General features: G+C 45.4%; 1 protein-coding gene across 1 annotated transcript in view; it reads right to left on the bottom strand.

Annotated features, from left to right (window-relative positions):
• LOC137384481 (E3 ubiquitin/ISG15 ligase TRIM25-like) overlaps nucleotides 1-22412 on the bottom strand; it is a 61055-nt gene that overhangs the window by 29943 nt on the left and 8700 nt on the right. The window contains exons 2-6 of the mRNA XM_068058620.1: nucleotides 14101-14196; nucleotides 13702-13935; nucleotides 13237-13411; nucleotides 5225-5287; nucleotides 112-204 (exon numbers count right to left, since the gene is read on the bottom strand). Coding sequence (XP_067914721.1) covers nucleotides 112-204; nucleotides 5225-5287; nucleotides 13237-13411; nucleotides 13702-13935; nucleotides 14101-14196 — 661 coding nt within the window. The remainder of the gene's footprint in view (nucleotides 1-111; nucleotides 205-5224; nucleotides 5288-13236; nucleotides 13412-13701; nucleotides 13936-14100; nucleotides 14197-22412) is intronic.

Genomic DNA, 22412 nt, shown 5'->3' on the forward strand with positions numbered 1-22412 from the left:
GGAATTGAGGCAGAAGATCAGTCATGATCATACTGAATGACGGAGCAGGCTCGAAGGGTCTACACACATGCTCCTACTTTATGTTCCCGGGTGACCCTTCCCCTCACTTACTCTTTTTAGAAAGCTTGCCCTCCAACGGGTTGGTTGCTTGAGATGATGCTGAGTTACTGGCAGAAGCTGGTTCCATTGGATCTGAGGGAGAGCCTGTGGGAAGTTTTACAGACATTACAATTACAAGATGTAGACAGATCAGAGGATGCTCTGCATATCCTACACAGAAAGACTGATGAGGAAGTGCTGGAAATGGGGGAAACGCTCCACTGGTTGGGATCATACCAAGCACAAAGGATGATTATCCTGGTTCTTGGAGGTCATTCAACTCAGTCCCAGGACATTACTGCAGGAATTTCTCAGGGTAGTATCCTAGGCCCAACAACATCAGCTGCTTCATCAATGACCTTCTATCATAGGGCCAGCAGTGGGGAAGTTGTCTCATGGCATGGTATTTAATACTGCTCGCCACTCCTCAAATACTGAAGCAGTCTGTGCCCACAGGCAACAATACCTGGAAAACATTCAGGCTTGGGCTCCGAAGTGGCAAGTAACATTCAAAGCACACAAGTGCCAGGCAATGACCATCTCCAACAAGAGAATCTAACCATCCCCACTTGATAGTCAATAGGATTACCATTATTGAATCCCACACTAACAGGCTGGGGGTTATCACTGACCAGAAACCTAACTGCACCAGCCACAAATACTGTGGCCACAAAAACAGGTCAGAGGCTGGGAATTCTGCAGTGAGTGACTCACCTCCTGAACCCCCCCCCCCCCACCACCCCACAAAACCCTCCTACCATCTACAAGGTACAAGAAAGGAGTGTAATAGAAATCAGTGTCGCTTTCAGGGGTGCAGGGTACACCAGCATGTTACATTAATACAGATTACTGCTGCAAAGTTTGGTCAAATTACAACAGACTGAAGAATTAACTAATTTTCATGTACCAGCACACTTTGCAATTCCAAAAGACTTTTCAAAGTAAATAAAACTGCTGAATGCTGCAAGGTGTTTTTCACAGAGCAGGAAGACCCTGGGCAGGAATGAACCATTGGATCATGAGAATAAACAAACACATCTTCAGAACATACAGCCAAGAGGAACTGGAAACAACTCTAGTTAGAATACCAAAGTTATATAAACAACGTGTATAGGAAATGAGGATGGTTGGGCTCGATAGCCTTTATGAACAACCTATTTTTTTTTTTTTTTAAATCATTCATGGGATGTGGATGTCACTGGCCAGGCCACCATTTATTGCCCATCCCTAATTGCCCTTGAGAAGGTGGTGGTGAGCTGCCTTCTCGAACCACTGCAGTCCATTTGGGGTAGGTACACCAACAGTGCTATTAAGGGAGTTCCAGGATTTTGACCCAGTGACAGTGAAGGAACGATGATATAGTTCCAAGTCAGGATGGTGTGTGACTTGGAGGGGAACTTGCAGGTGAGTGGTATTCCTACGCATCTGCTGCCCTTGTCCTTCTAGGTAGTAGAGGTCACATGTTTGGAAGATGCTGTTGAAGGAGCCTTGGTGTGTTGCTGCAGTGCACCTTGTACATCTGCCACTGTGCGTCAGTGGTAAAGGGAGTGAATGTTGAAGGTGGTGGATGGGGTACTGATCAAGCAGCTGCTTTGTTCTGGATGGTGTCGAGCTTCTTGAGTGTTGTTGGAGCTGCACGCATCCAGGCAAGTGGAGAGTATTCCATCACACTCCTGACTTGGGCCTTGTAGATAATGGACAAGCATTGGGGAGACAGGAGTTGAGTTAGAAACATAGAAAATAGCAGTAGGCCATTCGGCCCTTCGAACCTGCTCCACCATTCATTGTGATCATGGCTGATCATCCAACTCAGTAACCTGTTCCCGCTTTCGCCCCAATAGTTACTTGCCGCAGAATTCCCAGCATTTATGTGGCTGGCCCAGTTCAGTTTCTGGTCAATGGTAACCCCCAGGATGTTGAGAGTGGAGGATTCAGCGATGGTAATCCCATTGAACATCAAGGGACAATGGTTAGATTCCCTTGTTTGAGATGGTCATTACCTGGCACTTGTGTGGCACAGATGTTACTTGCGTTATGACCAGGTAAGGAAGAGGTCTAGGGCTCCCTTTCAGCCTTCACCTGGTCTTACCGTAACAGGGTTTAATTTTAAACACCATTTTTTTCCTAGCTCTCCCTTGGTGAATCCTTGTTCACCGCTTTCCAATTATAAGGTAAAGACACCAATACAAACAGGCTTTCTTAGATTTAAAGAAGAAAAGTTGAAATTTAATAAACAAACTCCAATACGGTTAATGCCTACGGATACACAAAGCACCCACACCAGCATGCATACGCAATACACAAATGCAAACAGACAGAAAAGAGAAGAAAAATAAAGTGGAAAAGTTTGAGGCAATATCTGTAGTTTTTGTTACAGTCCTTCGAGCTCACTGTAAAGTCCATGATTGTAGATAGATCTTGCTTTTTGTTGGGGCCCAGTATTCTTCTTAAACCTTGTTCTCTCTTGGGTTTCACAGGTCTTCAGTGGATTCAGAGGCTTGTGAGAAAGAAATGGGAGCAGACAGGAGAGATCTTCTCAGTCCAGGAGCAAATTGACTTTCTTTTCAAACCGTTTGCACAAATTCAAAAAAAAAAAGCTCAGGTTGCCCAGGTTAGTCATGTGACTCCCCTCACTCAAGTAACAGTTTAAAATCAATGTTCATGACAAAATTAATGTACCTCATTCATGGCAGGTCAGGGCCCAGCATGACACTGTTAATATGTTGAGTTTTCTGTCTAAACCATGGGGTAAAAGCCTGTTCTGTCATCCTCCTTCCATGAGCTCCTCGAGCCTTTGTACATGCCTTCTGTCTTGCTAAATCAGCCTTTGCATCCTCTTCCCTTACTCACCCTATCCTGTTCCCCATGACCCATTCCACAATTTCCTTGAAACATCCTGTCTCTGGCTTTCAGAAGACCTTTCAGGGGTTTTTTTGTTCACGTTTGACTGTTATTACTGGTTGGGGTCGTACCTAGCAAAAAGGTCAATCATCTCAGTCCCAGGACATCACTGCAGGAGTTCCTCAGGGTAGTGTCCTAGGCCCAGCCATCTTCAGCTGCTTCATCAATGACCTTCCCTCCATCATGTCAGAAGTGGGGATGTTCGCTTGATGATTGCACAATGTTCAGCACCATTTACGACTCCTCAGATACTGGGACAGCCCATGTTCATATGCAGCAAGACCTGGACAATATCCAGGGTTGGGCTATTAAGTGACAAGCGTCATGCAGGCCCCCACCTGCCAAGCATGAGGCATATTAATTTCACCACATGGACATTAAATTTCAAAAATTGTTTTTGAAGTGAAGCTGCTTTGAAAAGTTGCCAGAACTTTGCTGGAAAGATATTTGCATATTAACATTAAGCATTTACAGGAACCTGCTGAGACAAAGAAAGATCTCTAGCGGGCAGAGGAACCATGATGGTGATGCCGCACCTAGTCGAAGTGCCACAGGGGATGCAGTAGTCTGCATAAATACCTACAGGCAGGAGTGTCCTCTAGGACAAAGTGGAGATTAGCAAAGAATCCTCCCCCACAGTCAGAAAAAAAGCAAACCACCCATCCCCTTAAGTCAAAAGCCTTTGCATGACTCTGCAAAGCACTAAAAGAGTGTGCAGGATAGACCCACCCACTACAGTCTCTTTTTTTAAAAAAATTACCTCAGCAGGAACAAAGACCCTAGGCAGCCACTGAAACAGGCAAACGGAAGAGAAACTTCCCAAAAAAAGAGAACATCTTTATTGGGATGCCAAAAAGGGGCAATTAAAGCAGAACTACACCAAAAGAATACAGGCTGCAATAAGTTTTAGGATTTATGACTGAATGAGTGAGAGAAATGCATGTTTTTTTTCTTGTATCTTACATTGTTCTCGACCCTTTTAATGAAATGCGCCTTTTCTCAAGTCGCATTTCATTCAGCTGGATGTGGAGGTGTCATGCTGGGCCCCCACCTGCCAAGAATGAGGCACATTAATTATGTCATGAACACTGATTTTAAACTGTTTGTGGAGCGAGGGGAGGACTCGAACAGATTGGCTATGGCTGGAAGGGACGTTTGCATATTTGCAGACGGTCTTTGGCAGGACAAAGCAGCCATTTTCTGACTTTCAACCCACAATGGACATTTGATCACCAGACGTTGAAGGTGGGGGAGCTCGCATTCCAGGTTGACTGCTAAGATGACTGAACACACAAACGGACATGGTCAAATCAACTAGTCACATGACTAACCTACTGGGCAACTGAGTTTTTTAAATTTGTACAAAGAATTTGGGAAGAAAGTCTGTTTGCTCCTGCATTGAAGATCTCTCTCCTGTCTGCTCCCATTTCTTTCTCACAAGCCTCTGAATTCACTGAAGACACATGAACGCCAAGAGAAAAAGTTTCCTACAGCGAACAAGGTTTAAGAATAATAATACTGGGCCCCAACAAAAAGCAAGATCTACCTACAATCAAGGACTCTACAGTGAGCTCGAAGAACCGTAACAAGAACTCTTCAGATATTGCCTCAAACCTTTATTTTTCTTCTGCTCTTTTCTGTCTCTATTTGCATATGTGTATCGCTTATGCATGCGAGCGTGGGGCACAGTGTATCTGTAGGCGTTAACTGAATTAGAGTTTAAGAAATTTCAACTTTTCTTCTTTAAACCTAAGAAAGGACAATAAAGGTCCTGTCAATATAACACCAGGGGACACACCTGAAAAATGGTAAAACGATGCTGTAAAAAGATACTCGAGGTTGCACTTCAGGGCAACTTGCTAAGTTGCCAGTTAAAGAGCTACATCAAGTCACTGCCAAAATGACCTTTTGCTGATGTTTGTAGGTTAAGAGGTTTTTTTGCTGACAATTGCTTGAGCCTGAAGTACAGGGAGAGACCTGTGCATGCTTACGTATAAATCAAGCACTACTGTGTGTCAGTACCACCTGATGCTCAATTGTATTCACTTGCTGAACTTGAAGTAAAAAGAACTTCTTCCAGAAATTAGTCTCAAATTGTTTGGTCCACGTTCCCAAACTCGGGCTGGGCGGGGCAGGAGGCCGACACCCCTGCCTGGGCGCAGTCAGCGAGGGGCGTGGGGCCCGTCAGTGCGTCACAGTGAGGGGCGCAGGGTAGATCACTTACTTGGGTAGTCTTCCTGGTCTGAAGCTGATACTGGCTGTTGTTTTGGTTTCAGCTTCGGTTTCTCTGTGGAGTTAGAAGAGAAAGTATTAAACTCCGGCACAGATTATGGATAATGCTACACCCGTCTCATTCCATTTCTCAACCACCCTTTTCACCTCTTCCTACCCCAAAGACTCCTATACCATGCATCAACCTCTCTCCAAGGGTCACTGGACAGTAACCAGGAGCAGGAAACCCTGGCTGATTTCCCCCCCTCTCTCTAGCAGTCACCCTGGCCCTGGCAGAACCAGGGCCACTCAGTTCCTGACCTCATTACAGCCTTGGTTCAAACATGAACAAAAGAGCAAAACTCGAGGTGAGGTGAGAGTGACTGCCCTTGACATCAAGGCAGCATTTGACCGAGTATGGCATCAAGGAGCCCTAGCAAAACTGGAGTCAATGGGAATCATGGGGAAAACTCTCCGCTGGTTGGAGTCATACCTAATGCAAAAAATGATGGTTGTGGTTGTTGGAGGTCAATCATCTGAGCTCCAGGACATCACTGCAGGAGTTCCTCAGCGTAGTGTCCTCAGCCAAACCATCTTCAGCTGCTTCATCAATGACCTTCCTTCAATCATAAGGTCAGAAGTGGGGAGGTTCGCACAATGTTCAGCACCATTCGTGACTCCTCAGATACTGAAGCAGTCCGTGTAGAAATGCAGCAAGACCTGGACAATATCCAGACTTGGGCTGATAAGTGGCAAGTAACATTCGCGCCACACAAGTGCCGGGCAATGACCATCACCAACAAGAGAGAATCTAACCATCTCCCCTTGACATTCAATGGCATTACCATCGCTGAATCCCCCACTATCAACATCCTGGGGGCTACCATTGACCAGAAACTGAACTGGAGTAGCCATATAAATACCATGGCTACAAGAGCAGGTCAGAGGCTAGGAATCCTCCTGACTCCCCAAAGCCTGTCCACCATCTACAAGGCACAAGTCAGGAGTGTGATGGAATACTCTCCACTTGCCTGGATGGGTGCAGCTCCAACAACACTCAAGAAGCTCGACACCATCCAGGACAAAGCACCCCGCTTGATTGGCATCCGATCTACAAACATTCACTCCCTCCACCACTGACGCACAGTGGCAGCAGTGTGTACCATCTACAAGATGCACTGCAGCAACGCACCAAGGATCCTTAGACAGCACCTTCCAAATCCGCGACCTGTACCAACTAGAAGGACAAGGGCAGCAAATGCATGGGACCACCTGCAAGTTCCCCTCCAAATCACACACCATCCTGACTTGGAACTATATCGCCGTTCCTTCACTGTCGCTGGGTCAAAATCCTGGAACTCCCTTCCTAACAGCACTGTGTGTGTACCTACCCCACATGGACTGCAGCTGTTTAAGAAGGCAGTTCACCACCACCTTCTCAAGGGCAATTAGGGATGGGCAATAAATGCTGGTCTGGCCAGTGACACCCACATCCCATGAATGAATTAAAAAGTTAAAATGGGTGACTTTAATTAGCATAATATAGACTTGGGTAGTAGTAGTGTAAAGGGCACAGAAGTTTCCAGAGTGTGTTCAGGAGAATTTTACTGATCAGTATGTTTCCAATTCAACAAGGAAGGAGGCATTGCTGGATCTGGTTCTGGGTAACGAGGTGGGTCAATTGGATCGAGTGTCAGCAGGGGACCATTTAAGGAAGTGATCACAGTATAAGATTTAGGTTTTGATATGGAAAAGGACAAGGAGCAACCTAAAGTAAAAATATTAAATTGGAGGAAGGCCAATTCCAGTGGGAGGTAAGAAAAGATCTGTCTGAGATAAACTGGAATCAAAGATTGGCAGGCAAAACCAAAGGAACAATGGACTGCCTTTAAAGAGGAGACAGTTCAAGCACCCTGCTTAATCCACACCCCATCTATCACCAGCACAGTGGCAGCAGTGTGTACCATCTAAAAGATGCACTGCAGCAACTCGCCAAGGCTCCTTTAATAGCACCCTCCAGACCCATGACCTCTACCACCTAGAAGAACAAGGGCAGAAGATGCATGGGAACACCACCACCTCAAGTCACACACCGTCCCTTCACGGCCACTGGGCCAAAATCCCGGAACTCCCTCTTTAACAGCACAATGGATAACTAGGGATTAATTAGGGAAAGCAAACATGGATGTTAAAGGCAAACGGTGTTTAATGAACATGACAGTTTTTGAAGTAACAGAGGGTTTATGAGGGTAACGCGGTTGAGGTGGTGTGCATGGATTCCCAAAAGGCATTTAATAAAGTGCCACATCATAGACATGCCAGCATAGTTGAAGCCCATGGAATAAAAGGGAAAATGTTAGCATGGATACAAAGTTGGCAGAGTGACAGGAAAGAATAGTGAACAGTTGTGCATCACACTGGCTCCAGGGTCAGTACGAGGACCACTGCTTTTCTTGATCTATACTAATGACCCAGACTTGGGTGTGCAGGGCACAATTTCAAATTTGCTATGACACAAAACTTGGAAGTATTGTGAACTGTGAAGAGGATAGTGATGGACTTCAAGCAGAGAGAAAGAGGCTCGTGTCACCTGAGGCTCACATTACCGGAGACAGCAGTCGACTTATATCATCTTCACCTCCGACTTTGGCAGCATTGGCAAATATTGAAATTTTGCTCCTTTCCAATATCAAGTCATTTACACATCAAAAAAAAGCAGTGGTTCTTGCACTGAACCTTGGGGAACGCCACTGTCTATCATTCTTTCCATAAGCCTTTTTTTCAAATCTAGGCTGACACTGACCCTCCGATTCCATTAGCCTCAATTTTATTAACCAGCCTTTAACGTGGTACTTTATCAAATGCTTTAAAATTCATATATCCACCACATTCCCTTCAGCAAGCTCCTCTGTTACGGTCAAAATATTCAATTAGATTAGTCAAGCACAATTTGCTTTTACAAACCCGTGCCGGCTCTCCTTAATTAACTCAAACCTCTCCTAGCGCCTGTTGATTTTTTTCCCCGATTATTGTTTCTAAAACCTCACTCACCACTGATGTTAAACCAATTGCTCTGTAGTTGCTATGTCTGTCCTTACAACCTTACTTGAATAAGGGAGTCACATTTGCCACTCGCCAATCCTCTGGCACCTCCCCCACTTCCTTTAGCAACTTGGAATGCAAGCAAGCCATCCAGACTAGGCGACTTACCCACTCTACACAAAGGCAGGATGTACTGGAAAGGCTGACCATCAATTTTCACCCATCCATTACCTCCACCATCTCCGCTTCTACTGATACTGTGTCAGCACTCTCTTCCTTAGTAAACAATACAGAGTACTCATTCTAGCCTTGCCTTGTGCCTCTAAGCATATATCACCTTCTTTGTCCCTAATAGGACCCACACTGCCTACTACCTGCTTACTATTTACCTGCCAGATGATTTCTGGGTTCCCTTTCATGTTAACTGCCATTCTATTTTCATTCTCTTTGCCAGTTTATTTCCCTCTTCACTTCCCCTCTGAAGCTACTGTATGTAGCTTCATTCTGACTTGAATTCACCTGACGTACAAAGGTCTGCAATTGAAATCAGACCCCGACAGAACCACATCCAACCCGAACCCGACCACTGGAATGAAGTTGATTATATCAAAGAGGTTGTGCTCTACCTTGGATGGAATCGCTCACTGCAGACTCGTGCAGAGTCCGGATGCACGTTTCCCGCCTTGACGTCCTGGCCGTTCAAATTTTGAAGCTTTTCCCTCCCTGACCAAAAGGCAGCATTGTGTCCGACCCGAGCCCGAATGCCGGACCCGGAAGAGAGACTCTACCCCAACACGTCGTCGGGTCTGGTCAGGTTCAGTTCGGTTCGGGTTGGGTAGCCATGCTGTAACGTACATCAGACATCCATCTCTTTTTGTTTCGCCACATTCTCTACCTTCCTAGTCATCCGAGGAACCTTAGCTTTGGTTCCCCTAACTTTTGCTCTTGTTGTAATGTACCTAGTCTGTACCGGAAATATTATCTTCTTAAAGATCACCCATTGTTCTGTTAATTTTTTGTGTCAATCTTTGGTTCCATTTTACCCTGGCTAGATCCCCTCTCATCCATTGATGTAAGCCCTCTTCCAATTTAGACGTTCCTCCTTAGATTCTTCCTGGCTCTTCATGACTAATCTAAACCTTATGATGTGATGCTCCCTGCAGACACTTGGTCCACTTGGCCCACATCATTCCCCAGCACCAGATCCAGCAATGCCTCCTTCCTAGTTGGACCAAAGACATGCTGATCAAGGAAGTTCTCTCGAACACATTTCAGAAATTCCTCCCCCTCCTTACCCTTTACTCTAACATTATCCCAATTGATATTTAAGTAATTAAAGTCCCCAAAATCACCACTCAATAGCTCTTGCACATCTGATTTCCCTGCAGATTTGCTACTTTCACTCTCTAACACACTATTTGGAAGTCTATCGAATACCCCAGTAGCATGATCATAGCTTTCTTGCTTCTCAACTCTAACCAAATGGATTCCTTCCTTGTCCCCTCAAGGACATCCTATTTTTCCAATACTACAATGTCTTCCCCAATCAGTACTGCCACCGCATTTCCCTTAAAATAAAAGCAAAATACTGCAGATGTTGGAAATCAAACAAAAACAAGTGCTGGAAATACTCAGCAGGTCTGGCATCATGATGAAAGGTCACTGACCTGAAACGTTAACTGTTTCTCTCTCCACAGATGCTGCCAGACCTGCTGAGTATTTCCAGCACTTTTTGTTTTTGTTCCCTTTTTTCCTTCCCTATCTTTTCTGAACCCTTGAATATTAAACAATCAGTCCTCAACATTTTAAAGTCACGTTTCTGTTATTGCCACTCCATCATATTCCCACATGGCTATTTGTGTTTCAGCTCACCAACCTTATTCACCACACTTTATGCATTTACATACATGCATTGTAAACCTGTCTTGGTATTCCTCAGTCCTTAGTCTGCTCCTATACAAAATATAATGACATCCTTCTCTAGTACTATCCATTCACTTTATGCACCTTATTGTTCTTTACTTCGAGATGCTGGTGCCCATCCTCTTGCCAATGATGCAATGGGCAGACACACAGCTGATGAAATTTAATGCAGAAAAGTGTGAAGTGATTCATTTTGGTAGGAAAAACAAGGAGAGGCAATATAAAATAAAGGGTACACTTCCAAACTGGGTGCACAGGAACTTAGCAGGGTAGGCCTTCAAGCCTGCTCTGCCATTCGATAAGATCATGGTTGATCTGGTTGTGGTCTCAACTCCACTTTCCTGCCTGTCCCCATAACCCTCTGACTCCTTTGTCTATCAAAAATCTATCTAACTCAGCCTTGAATAAATTCAATAAACCAGGCTCAACTCTTTTCTGGAGAAGAGAATTACACAGACTAATAACCCTCTGAGAAAATATTTCTCATCACCATTTTAAAAGTGAGACATCGTATTCTTACACTGTGTCCCCTAGTTCTAGCCTTCCCCACATGGGGAAACATCCTCCCAGTATCCACCCAGTCAAGTCCCCTCAGGATCTCATATGTTTCAATGCCTGAAGGGGTGGTAGAGGCAGGAACACTCAACATTTAACTAGTATTTAGATGAACACTTGAAACGCCATAGCATACAAGGCTACGGGCCAAGTGCTGGAAAATGGGAATAGAATAGTTAGCTGCTTGATGGCTGGCACAGACACGATGGGCTGGTTTCTGTGCGGTATAATTCTATGAATCTAATAAGATCACCCCTCATTCTTCTAAACTCGCATGGATATAGGCCCAACCTGCTCAACTTTTCCTCATAAGCCCTTCATCCCCACAATGAGTTGAATGAACCTTCTCTGAATTGCTTCTAATGCAATTATATTCCTTTTCAAATGAGAACAAAACTGTACACAGTACTCCAGATATGGTCTAAGTCCTGCACAGCTGCAGTAGAACTCTACTTCTTTACTCAACTCCCCTTGCAATAAATGCCAACACTCCATTTGCCTTCTTAATCACTTGCTGTACCTGCATACTAACTTTGTGTTTCATGTACCAGGACACCCAGATCCCTCCACCACTGAGTTCCGCAATCTCTCTCCATTTAAATAATATACAGCTTTTCTACTCTTACTGCCAAAGTGGACAAGTTCACATTTTCCCACATTATACACCATCTGCCAAACTTCTGCCCACTCACTTAACCTATTATCCTTTGTAAACTCCACCTCCTCCTGGCAACTTACTTTCCTTCCTATCTTTGAGTCATCTGCAAATTTAGCTACCATACATTCGGTCCCCTTCATCCAAGTCATTGACATAGATTGTAAATCGCTGAAGCCCCAGCACTGATCCCTGTGGCACTCCATCGGGTACAGCCTGCCAACCTGAAAGAGACATATTTATCCCTACTCTGTTTCCTGTTCGCTAACCACTCCTTTATCCATGCAAATACGTCACCCCCTACACCACGAGCTCTTATCTTGTGTAGTTACCTTTGACGTGGCACCTTATCAAATGCCTTTTGGAAATCCAAGTTCACCACATCTATAGGTTTCCCTTTGTCACCTTGCTTGATACTTCCTCAAAGAACTCTAATAAATTAAACATTATTTGCCTTTCAGAAAACCATGAACAGACACACCTTGGAGTATATGTGCACAAATCTTTGATGGTGGCAGGGCAGGTTGAAAAAGTGTTTAATAAGACATAAGGGATCCTGAGCTTTACAAATACAGACAGAGTACAAAAGCAAGGAAGTTATGATGAACCTTTATAAAAACACTGGTTCGGCCTCAACTGGAGTATAAGAATTTTGTTCACCATTGGAGACAGGCACAGAGGCAGCGAGTCAACAAAATGGCAGGGGGCACCATTCCCAATGTCGCCCAGGCACTCCTGCCATTTTGTCTGGGACAAAGAAGGCCAAAGACGGCCTTCCCGCCCCAGCCAATTAATGACCACTTAAGCGCTTCCACCTCATTTTTGTGGAAAGTGGAGGGTCCGCCAGGTAAAGCCTGGTGACCTAGCAGGATGGGGGCGTGGAAGGGGTCTCTCCTTCTGGGGCAATCCATGTTCCCCAGAGGACCCACCAGCGGCGATCCCAACCACACCCCCACCAGAAAGACACCGTCTCCCCATCACCAGGGCCTGCCTGAATGTCACTGGCAACCCCGGCCCCACTCACCTCTCCTGGGGCCGTCGTCTCCTTCGATGCTGCAGGGCCTCCTGCAGTACCGGCAGTTGCCACTGCTCCCAGTGCCGCTGCCAGTACTGCAGACCTGCTGGCCTTCCGATTGGCTGGCAGCTCTGGAGGTGGGAGCTCGCCCCTTAAAGTGGGGAGTATCACTGACTGCGGGCAGTCATTTGGCTGCCCTCCATCAATGGCTTCAGGGATCTGACAGAGGTCCAAGGCAGGGTCTTCCCCCCTACTTCTGGCCCACCAGCAGGGCCCCCGTTGCCATAATAAAATGCAGCCCATTGTGTCCAATTCTGGGCACCACACTTTAGGAAGGATGTGAAGGCATTAGAGAAGGTGCCGAAGAAATTCACAAGAATGGTCCCAGAGACGAGGAACTTCAGTTACATGGATAGATTGGAGAAGCTGGGGATGTTCGCCTTGGAGAAGATTAAAAGGAGATTTGATGATGTTCAAAATCATGAGGGATCTGGACAGAGTAGAGAGAGAGAAACTTCCCACTGATAGAAGGGTCGAGATCAGAGGTCACTGAGTTAAGGTGATTGGCAAAAGCAGCAATGGATGCATGAGGAAAAACTTTTTAAAATGCAGTGAGTGGTTAGGATGTGGAATGCACTGCCTGAGTGTGTGGTGGAGGCAGATTCAATCACAGCTTTCAAAAGAGAACTGGATAATTATTTGAAGAGAAAACATTTGCAGGACCAAGGGAAAAGGATGGAAAGTGAAGCTAACTGAGTTGTATTTTCTGTTCTAATTAAGGAGTAGCTGACAATAATTGTGAAAAGACAGTGACTCAGGAGTGTCTCTCACTTACCCGCCTGCACCATCCGCTTCACTCTCTCCTGCAGTGGACACTTCAGCTGCCGCATCAGAACCTGCTTCAATACAGAAACCGCTTTCTCAACAAACTCCACCTTACTGACATCCAGTTCCATTGGTTCGGGGGGGGTGTGCACATCCAATGAGATTACAGGAAGTTCAGCGATGTTCTGAAAATAAAACACCAGCAGTAACCCTTAAAGCAAAATTCACCAGTGCAAGATTCACTGGCAGACAATTGGCAATATTTTCACAATGAAACTGACCTGGAATTATTTCATCCAATTTGAAAAATACCTTAAATTAGTTAAACCTTTTGCTGCTATATCTAGGTAGCCACTCAATCACTTCCTTTGCCATTGCAGAGATTGCTTACAAAATTCTTTTCAAGTCCTTCAAACGAAACGGTGCCCCTGGGAACAGTTATCACAGACTCACTGGTTATAGAACAAAACCATACCTTCCAGAACACCATGCCCCCAGTGTCGGACAGCGCAGAATCCAGGTGCTCCTGGTATTCCTTTAGCTGATTGAGCTGGACGGTGATCTTATCCAACACACCGAGGATCTGACTGCTCGCTTTGCTCTCTTCCTCTTCAATCATTTTGACCGCAATTTTCTCCTCTTCCTCAATCAGAGTTTTCATTTCATTGAACTCACCTGAAAGCGATGATTTCTGCTTCACTGAAGAATCCTGAGGCAAAAAAAAACATCAACAGTTCAGCATTTCACAAATGGTTTAACTTCTAACAGGCAGAAGCAACACAACTCACTCACACCTGAATTCGTCATAAACATCCAACCTGGCCCCTCACACTGACCCGAATGGCCGGCGGATCCCTGGCCCCTCTCCACATACCTGAAGATGCTGTTTCTGATACTGCACAAGCTCCAGACTATGCTGCAGTTGGATGATTTGGTATCGCACACCCTTCTGCTTGCTCTTCAGTTCCTCCTAGGAGAACAGGAATATTTCTGATCAAAATTGCCCCATCATTTGGATCAGTTAAAAGTTGCTCAAACATTGCACACACCAAAATGTTAACTACCCCCAAGGGTCAGCCCTGGGGCGGGGGGGGAGGGGAAAGAGGGGAGAGGATGACACCCTTGGCCTGTGAGGGTGGGGAGATGAGGGACAGCACCCTGTACCAGAAGGGCACTTGAGACAGCCGCCTGTGCTGGGGTGCAGTTCGTGTTCATATGCAGAAAGTCCTCAACATTCAGGCTTGGGCTGGTAAGTGGCAAGTTACATTTGTGCCATACAAGTGCCAGGCAATGACCATCTCCAACAAGGCAGAATCTAACCATCTTCCCATGATATTCATATGAATTAGGAGGAGGACACTCAACCACTCAAGCCTGCTCCACCATTCAATAAGATCATGGGTGATCTGAATGGTATTCAATGACATTACCATCACTGAATGCCCCACTATCAACATCCTAGGGGTTATCATTGACCAGAAACTGAACTGGACCATCCACATAAATACCATGGCTACAAGAGCAGGTCAGAGGCTAGGAATCCTGCAGCAAGTAACTCACCTCCTGACTCCCCAAAGCCTGTCCACCATCTACAAGGTACAAGTCAGGAGTGTGATGGAATACTCTCCACTTGCCTGGATGGGTGCAGCTCCAACAACACTCAAGAAGCTCGACACCATCCAGTGGACAAAGCAGCCCACTTGATTGGCATCCCATCCACCAACTTCAACATTCATTCCCTCCCCCACTGATACAGTGGCAGCAGTGTGTACCATCTAAAAGATGCACTGCAGCAACTCACCAAGTCTCCTTCAACAACACCTTCCAAACCTGTGACCTCATCACTCAGGCGACCTAGCTGACGCATGGGAACACCACCTGCACGTTCCCTTCCAAGATACCTGCCTTCCTAACATTGTGGGTGTACCGACACCAGATGGACTGCAGCAGTTCAAGGTGGCGGCTCACCACCACCTTCTGAAGGGCAATTAGGGATGGGCAGCAAATGTTGGCCTTACCAGTGATGCTCATATCCCAGGAAAGAATAAAGACAGCATCCCCCCTCCCCCCCCCCCCCCGCTGGGGTACAGCGCCTGGGTGCCCCCCCACATCCCCAGAAGGGTACAGGGCCAGGGGGGGTCCCCCCGTTTTAGGGAGGGAACGATGTCCAGGCTGCCCTTCCTGGAACACTGGTCCAATTGTACATGCAGGTCGGGTCAGCCACTGATTTACTACTAGATACACAGAGATGACAGGGGCTGGGGTGCGCAGGATGCATTTCAGTTCAGTTAGAACAGATTTCCAGCATTTGTAATTTTTTTTTCTAAGTCAAAACTGGGTATCTACTGGAAAGACTCAGTGGGTCAGTCAGCAGAGAGGGGGAGAGATACTGGGCAGGGCCTGGATGGTCTGCCAGGAGGGTCCAGGACTGACCACTGATCACTAGCTCACTCCATATAAATAGAAAGAGAAAATGCTGGAAATACTCAGCAGGTCTGGCAGCATCAGTGGAGAGAGAAACAGAGTTAATATTTCAGGTCAATGACCATTCATCAGATCTGTTTCGTTCTCCACGGATACTGCCAGACCTGCAGAGTGCAAAGAGGTATAGATAGCTTAAGTGAGTGGGTAAAAATCTGGGAAATGGAGTAGATGGGAAAATGTGAGGTTGTCCATTTCGGCTGGAAGAATAGATAAGCAGATTATTTAAATGGAGATCCCACAGAATGCTGCAGTACAGTGGCAGAGAAACTAAACAAATGCTTTGTGTCTGTCTTCACAGAGGAAGATACAAAAACTTCCCTGGAATACTAAAGAACCAAAGGACTACCGAGAATAAGGAACTGAAAGTTAGTATTAGTAAAAAAAAAGTAATACTGGAGAAATTAATGGGACTGCGAGTTGATAAATCCCCTGGAACTGATGATCTATACCCCAGAGTGTTGAAAGAGGTGGCTGTAGAGATAGTGGATGCATTGGTGGTAATCTTCCAAAATTCTAAAGATTCTGGAACAGTTCCTGCAGATTGGAAGGCAGCAAATGTAACCCCACTATTTAAGAAAGGAGGGAAGAAAGAAAACAGGAACTACAGACCTGTTAACCTGACATCACTAGTAAGGAAAATGCTAATCTATCATAAAGGATGGACACTTAGGAAATAATGGTAACATAGGGCAGAGTCAACACGGATTTATGAAAGGGAAATCATGTTCGACAAGGTGTTGGTTTTTTTTTTATGAGGATGTAACTAGTAGAATGGATAATGGGGAACCAGTGGATGTGGTGTATTTGGATTTTCAGAAGGCTTTCAATCAGTCTCCACAAAGGAAGTTAGTAAGCAAAATTAGATCACATGGGATTGGGGGTAACATACTGGCAAGGACTGAGATCTGGTTAATGGACAGAAACAGAGAGTAGGAATAAACGGGTCATTTGCAGGTTGGCAGGCTGCGACTAATCGGGTACTGTAGGGATCAGTGCTTGGGCCCCACAATCACAATCTATATCAATGATTTGAATGTGGGGACCAAATGTAATATTTTAATTTGCTGATGACACAAAACTAGGTGGGAATGTGTGTTGTGAGGAGGATGTAGAGGTTTCAAGGGGATTTAGACAGGCTCAGTGAGTGGGCAAGAGCATGGCAGATGGAATATAATTTGGAAAAATGTGAAGTTATCCACTTTGGTAGGAAAAACAAAAATGCAGAGTATTTCTTAAATGGGGAGTGATTGAGAAGTGCTAATGTCCAAAGGGACCTGGATGTCCTTGTTCATAAGTCACTGAAAACTAACATGCGGGTGCAGCAAACAAGTAGGAAGGCAAATGTTGGCCTTTATTGCAAGAGGATTTAATACAGTAGTAGAGAAGTCTTGCTGCAATTGAATAGCGCCTTGGTGAGACCACACCTGGAGTATTGTGTACAGTTTTGGTCTCCTTACCTAAGGAAGGATATTCTTGCCATAGAGGGAGTGCAACAGAGATTCACCAGACTGATCCCTGGGTTGGCAGGATTGTCCTATGACGAGAGATTGAGGAGACTGGGCCAATATTCTGTAGAGTTTAGAAGAATGAGGTGAGCTCATTGAAGCATACAAAATTCTTTAAGGGCTCGACTGGGTAGATGCAGGAAGGAGGTTTCCCCTGGCTCGGGCGGGGTGGGTCTAGAACCAGGGGACAGAGTCTCAGAATCAGGGGATAGGCCATTTAGGACTGCAATGAGGAGGAATTTTTTCACTCAGAGAGGGTGGTGAATTTTGGGAATTTTCTACCCCAGAGGGCTGTGAAGGTTCAGTCATTGAGTATATTCAACAAGTTCAATAGATTTCTAGATATTAAAGAGATCAAGGGATATAGGGGATAGCGTGGAGAAATGCATTGAGGTAGATGGTCAACCATGATCTAGTTGAATGAGGCAGCAGGCTCGAAGGGCGGAATGGCCTACCCCTGCTCCTATTTCCTATGTTCCTCTGACTGGGTATCCTTGTACATAAATCACTAAAGGTTAGTCTGCAGGTACAGCAAGTAATTAGGGAGGCAAATGGAATGTAGGCTTTTATTGCAAGGGGGATGGAGTATAAAAGTAGGAAAGTCTTGTTACAACTGTGCAGAGCAGTGGTGAGACAGCACCTAGAGTACTGTGTATGGTTTTTGTCTCCTTATTTAAGGAAGGATATACTTGTATTGGAAGCAGTCCAGAGAAGGTTCACTGGGCTGATTCATGGGATGAAGATACGAGGAAAGGCTCAAGGGGCTGAATGGCCTACTCCTGCTCCTATTTATGTCATTTCCAGCATTTTCTGTTTCCCGCTCTTATTTCCAGCATCCACAGTATTTTGATTTTGTATTAGAGGTCGCGCCATATGCCTTCTGTCTATCCAGCAGTGCTATACCCAGTGACACTGCAGCCAGGGAGCTTTTAACATAAATCCGAATCCAGTTTACAAGCAGCTCTGGTCAGATCCCATCTGCAGTAACTGTGTTCCGCTCTGAGCACCGCACCTCAGGAAGGAGATAATGCCCTTCGAGGGGGGGGGGGGGGGGGGGGGGGGGCAGCACAGATTCACCAGAATGATACCAGGGCTAAAAGGGTTAAATTGAGGGCAGGTTGCAGAGACTCAGCTTATATTGCCTCAAATATAGAAAATGAGGTAGATCAGGTGCACAGAAAAATGACAGGAATTCAATCCAGAGCAGTGTGAGGGAATGCACTCGGGGAAGGCAAACAAGGCAAGGGAATATACAATGAATTGTGGGATACTGACAAGCAGCGAGGAACAGAGGCGCCTTGGAGTGCATGTCTATAGATCCCTAAAGTAAGATAGGTAGATAGGGTGGTCTAACACTAGTTAGACTGCAGTTAGAGTAATGCTTACAGTTCTAATCACCTCATTACAGAAAGGAAGTGAGCACACTAAAGAGGCAACAAAGGAGATTTACGAAAATGTTGCCAGAAATGGAGAAGTTTAGCTAGGAGAAACTCTATGTAAGATCAACTCACTCAGTCCCACTCCCTAGCCTTTTCACTGTAGCCACCTTCAATGATTTGTGCACATATACTCCCAGGTCCCTCAGCTCCTGCGCCCTTTTAGAATTGTACCCTTTCACTTATATTGCCTCCCCTTGCTCTTCCTACTAAAATGAATCACCTCAAACGTCTCTGCATTTCGTCTGCCACTTTGTCTGCCCATTCCACCAGCCTGTCTATGTCCTCTTGAAGTTTATCACTATCCTCCTCACAGTTCACAATACTTCCAAGTTTTGTGTCATCCGCAAATTTTGAAATTGTGCCCTGTACACCCAAGTCTAGGTCATTTATCTCAAGAAAAGCAGGGGTCCCAACACTGGCCCCTGAGGAACCCCACTATATACCCTCCTCCAGTTTGAAAAACAACCATTCACAACTACTGTTTCATCATTCAGCCAATTTTATATTTATGACGCTACTGTTCCGTTTATTCCATAGGTTCTAACTTTGTTAACAAGTCTATGTGGCACTTTATCAAATGCCTTCTGGAGGTCCATGTACACCGCATCAACTGCATTACAATCATAAATCCTCTCAAAAAACTCAAGCAAGTTAAACACAACTTCCTTAATTAATCAACACTTGTCCAAGTGACTTAATTGTGTCCTGAATTATTATTTCTAAACGCTTTCCCCGCCAGAGGTTAAAGTGACTGGCCTGTAGTTGCTGGGCTTGTCATTACACTCTTTTTTTTTTTGAACAAGGGTAACAGCTCACCACCACCTTCTCAAGGGTAATTAGGATGGGCAACAACTACTGGTCCAGCCAACAATGCCCACATCCCAAGAAAGAAAAAAAATTGCAATTCTCCAGTCCTCTGGCATCACCCTTGTATCTAAGGAGGATTGGAAGATTATGGCCAGTGCCTCCACAATTTCCACCCTTACTTCTCTCAGTATCCTTGGATGCATCTCATCCAGTCCTGATGACTTGTCAACTTTAAATACAGACAGCCTATCTAATACCTCCTACCAATTTTCAGCCCACCCAGTGTCACAACTACCTCCCCCTTCACCATGACTTGGGCAATTATTTATTTTTACCCTGGATTTCTTTTTTCCTTTTCCATAGCCAACCTAAATCTTACGATATGCAAGTAGCATGAAGGCTAGCTCAACAGAGTACTGCTTCTGCACAGTACTTATCTTGGGAATTCAGCGCAGTGAAGGAAAAGGTGCTGTTCTGGATAGACACAGATTGTTTCTGCTGGTCGGGGGCACAGTCTCAGGCTAAGGGGCCGATCGTTCTGTTCTGAGATGGAGAAATTACTTCACTCAAAGGGTTGTGAATCTTTGGAATTCTCTACCCCAGAGGGTTGTGGATGCTCCATCATTGAATACATTTAAGGCTGGGATCGATAGATTTTTGGTGTCGCAGGGAATCAAAGGATATGGGGAGGGAGCAGGAAAGTGGAGCTGAAGCCTAAAATCAGCCATGATTGTTTTGAATGGCAGAGCAGGCTCGATGAGCCATATGGTCTACTCCTGCTCCTATTTCTTGTGTTCCTGATCTACAAGGGAGCAAAGGGATATGGGGGGCAGGGTGGAAAGTGGAGCTGAGGCCACAATCAGATCAACCATGATCTTATTGAATGGCAGAGCAGGCCCGAGGTGCCAACAGCTTACTCCTATTTCTTGTGTTCTTATACTACGATCACTGTCCCCTAATGTTCCCCAACTGACACCTGATTCACTTGACCCACCTCATTCCCCAGAACCAGATCCAACAATGTCTCCTTCCACATTGGACTAGAAACATAATGTAGAAAATTCTCCTGAACACTCTAGAAACTCTTCCCCCCCCCCCCCCCCACCCCCCTTTATAATATACTATCCCAGTCTATATTAGGATAATTTAAGTCCATTATAACTACTCTATAATTCTTGCACCTCTAATTTCCTTGCAAATTTGTCCCTCTAAATCTTTCCCACTAGTTGGTGGCCTATATAATACACCCAAAGTAAAGGTACTTCTGTTTTTTCTTGCTCCAAGTAGACTCGGTCCTTGACGCCTCTAGGACAGCCTCTCTCTCCAGCACTGTAATGTTCTCCTTAATGAACACTGCTACCCTCCTTCCTTTCGTTCCTGAACACCTTGTAGCCACGAATATTTAGTACCCAGTCCTGCCCTTTTTGAGCGCTAGGTCTCCGGTATCATCACATCTTATTTCCATGTGGCTATCTGCACCTGCAGTTCACCAACCTTATTTAATCACGCACTGTGCATTCATTTTTTAAAATTCATTCACAGGATGTGGGCATCACTGGCCAGGCCAGCATTTATTGCCCATCCCTAATTGCCCTTGAGAAGGTGGTGGTGAGCTGCCTTCTTGAACCGCTGCAGTCCATGTGGGGTAGGTATACCCACAGTGCTGTTAGGAAGGGAGTTCCTGGATTTTGACCCAGTGACAGTGAAGGAACGGCGATATAGTTCCAAGTCAGGATGGTGTGTGACTTGGAGGGGAACTTGCAGGTGGTGGTGTTCCCATGTATTTGCTGCCCTTGTCTTTCTAGTTGGTAGAGGTCACGTGTTTGGAAGATGCTGTCGAAGGAGCCTTGGTGCGTTGCTGCAGTGCATCTTGTAGATGGTACACACTGCTGCCACTGTGCATCGGTGGAGAAGGGGGTGAATGTTTGTAGATGGGGTGCCAACCAAGCGGGGTGCTTTGTCCTGGACGGTGTCGAGCTTCTAGAGTGTTGTTGGAGCTGCACCCATCCAGGCAAGTGGAGAGTATTCCATCACACTCCTGACTTGTGCCTTGTAGATGGTGGACAGGCTTTGGGGAGTCAGGTGGTGAGTTACTCGCCTCACGATTCCTAGCTTCTGACCTGCTCTTGTAGCCACGGTATTTAATTGGCTACTCCAGTTCAGTTTCTGGTCAATTGTCAGCTGCGGGCTGACAAGTCTCTGGGTCCTGATGGACTTCCTGCTAGGGTGTTAAAAGATGTGGCTAGTGAGATAGTTGATGCATTGATTTTGATTTTCCAAAATTCGCTAGATTCAGGGAAGGTTTCATTAAATTGCAAAGTAGTCAATGTAACTCCTTTATTCAAAAAGGGAGACAGAAAGCAGGAAACTGCAGGCCACTTAGCTTAACATCTGTCACAGGAAAAATATTAGAAGATAAAGGCGTTACCGCAGGGCATTTAGATAAAAATCAAGGTAATCAGACAGAGTCAACATGGCTTTGTGAAAGGGAAATCATGTTTAACCAATTTATTGGAGTTCTTTGAGTATTAGAGTAACATATGCTGTGGATAAAGGGGAAACCGGTGGATGTACTGTACTTAAATTTCCAGAAAGTATTTGATGAGGTGCCTCAAAGGTTATTGCAGAAAATAAAAGCTCATGGTGCAGGGGGTAACATATCAGCATGGATAGAACATTGGCTAGCTAACAGGAAACAGAGAGTAGGCATAAATGGGTCATTTTCCAGTTGGCAAGATGTAATGAGTGGTGTGCCACAGGGATCAGTGCTGGGGCCTCAACATTTTACAATTTATATCAATGACTTGGATGAAGGGACCGAAGGTATGGTTGCTAAATTTGCAGATGACATAAAGATAGGTAGGAAGGCAAGTTGTGAAGAGGACATAAGGAGGCTACAAAGGTATTTCGATAGGTTAAGTGAGTGGGCAAAGATCTGGCAAATGGAGAAT

The sequence above is a fragment of the Heterodontus francisci genome, chromosome 26 (assembly GCF_036365525.1).
Source record: "Heterodontus francisci isolate sHetFra1 chromosome 26, sHetFra1.hap1, whole genome shotgun sequence".
Classification (NCBI taxonomy): domain Eukaryota; kingdom Metazoa; phylum Chordata; class Chondrichthyes; order Heterodontiformes; family Heterodontidae; genus Heterodontus; species Heterodontus francisci.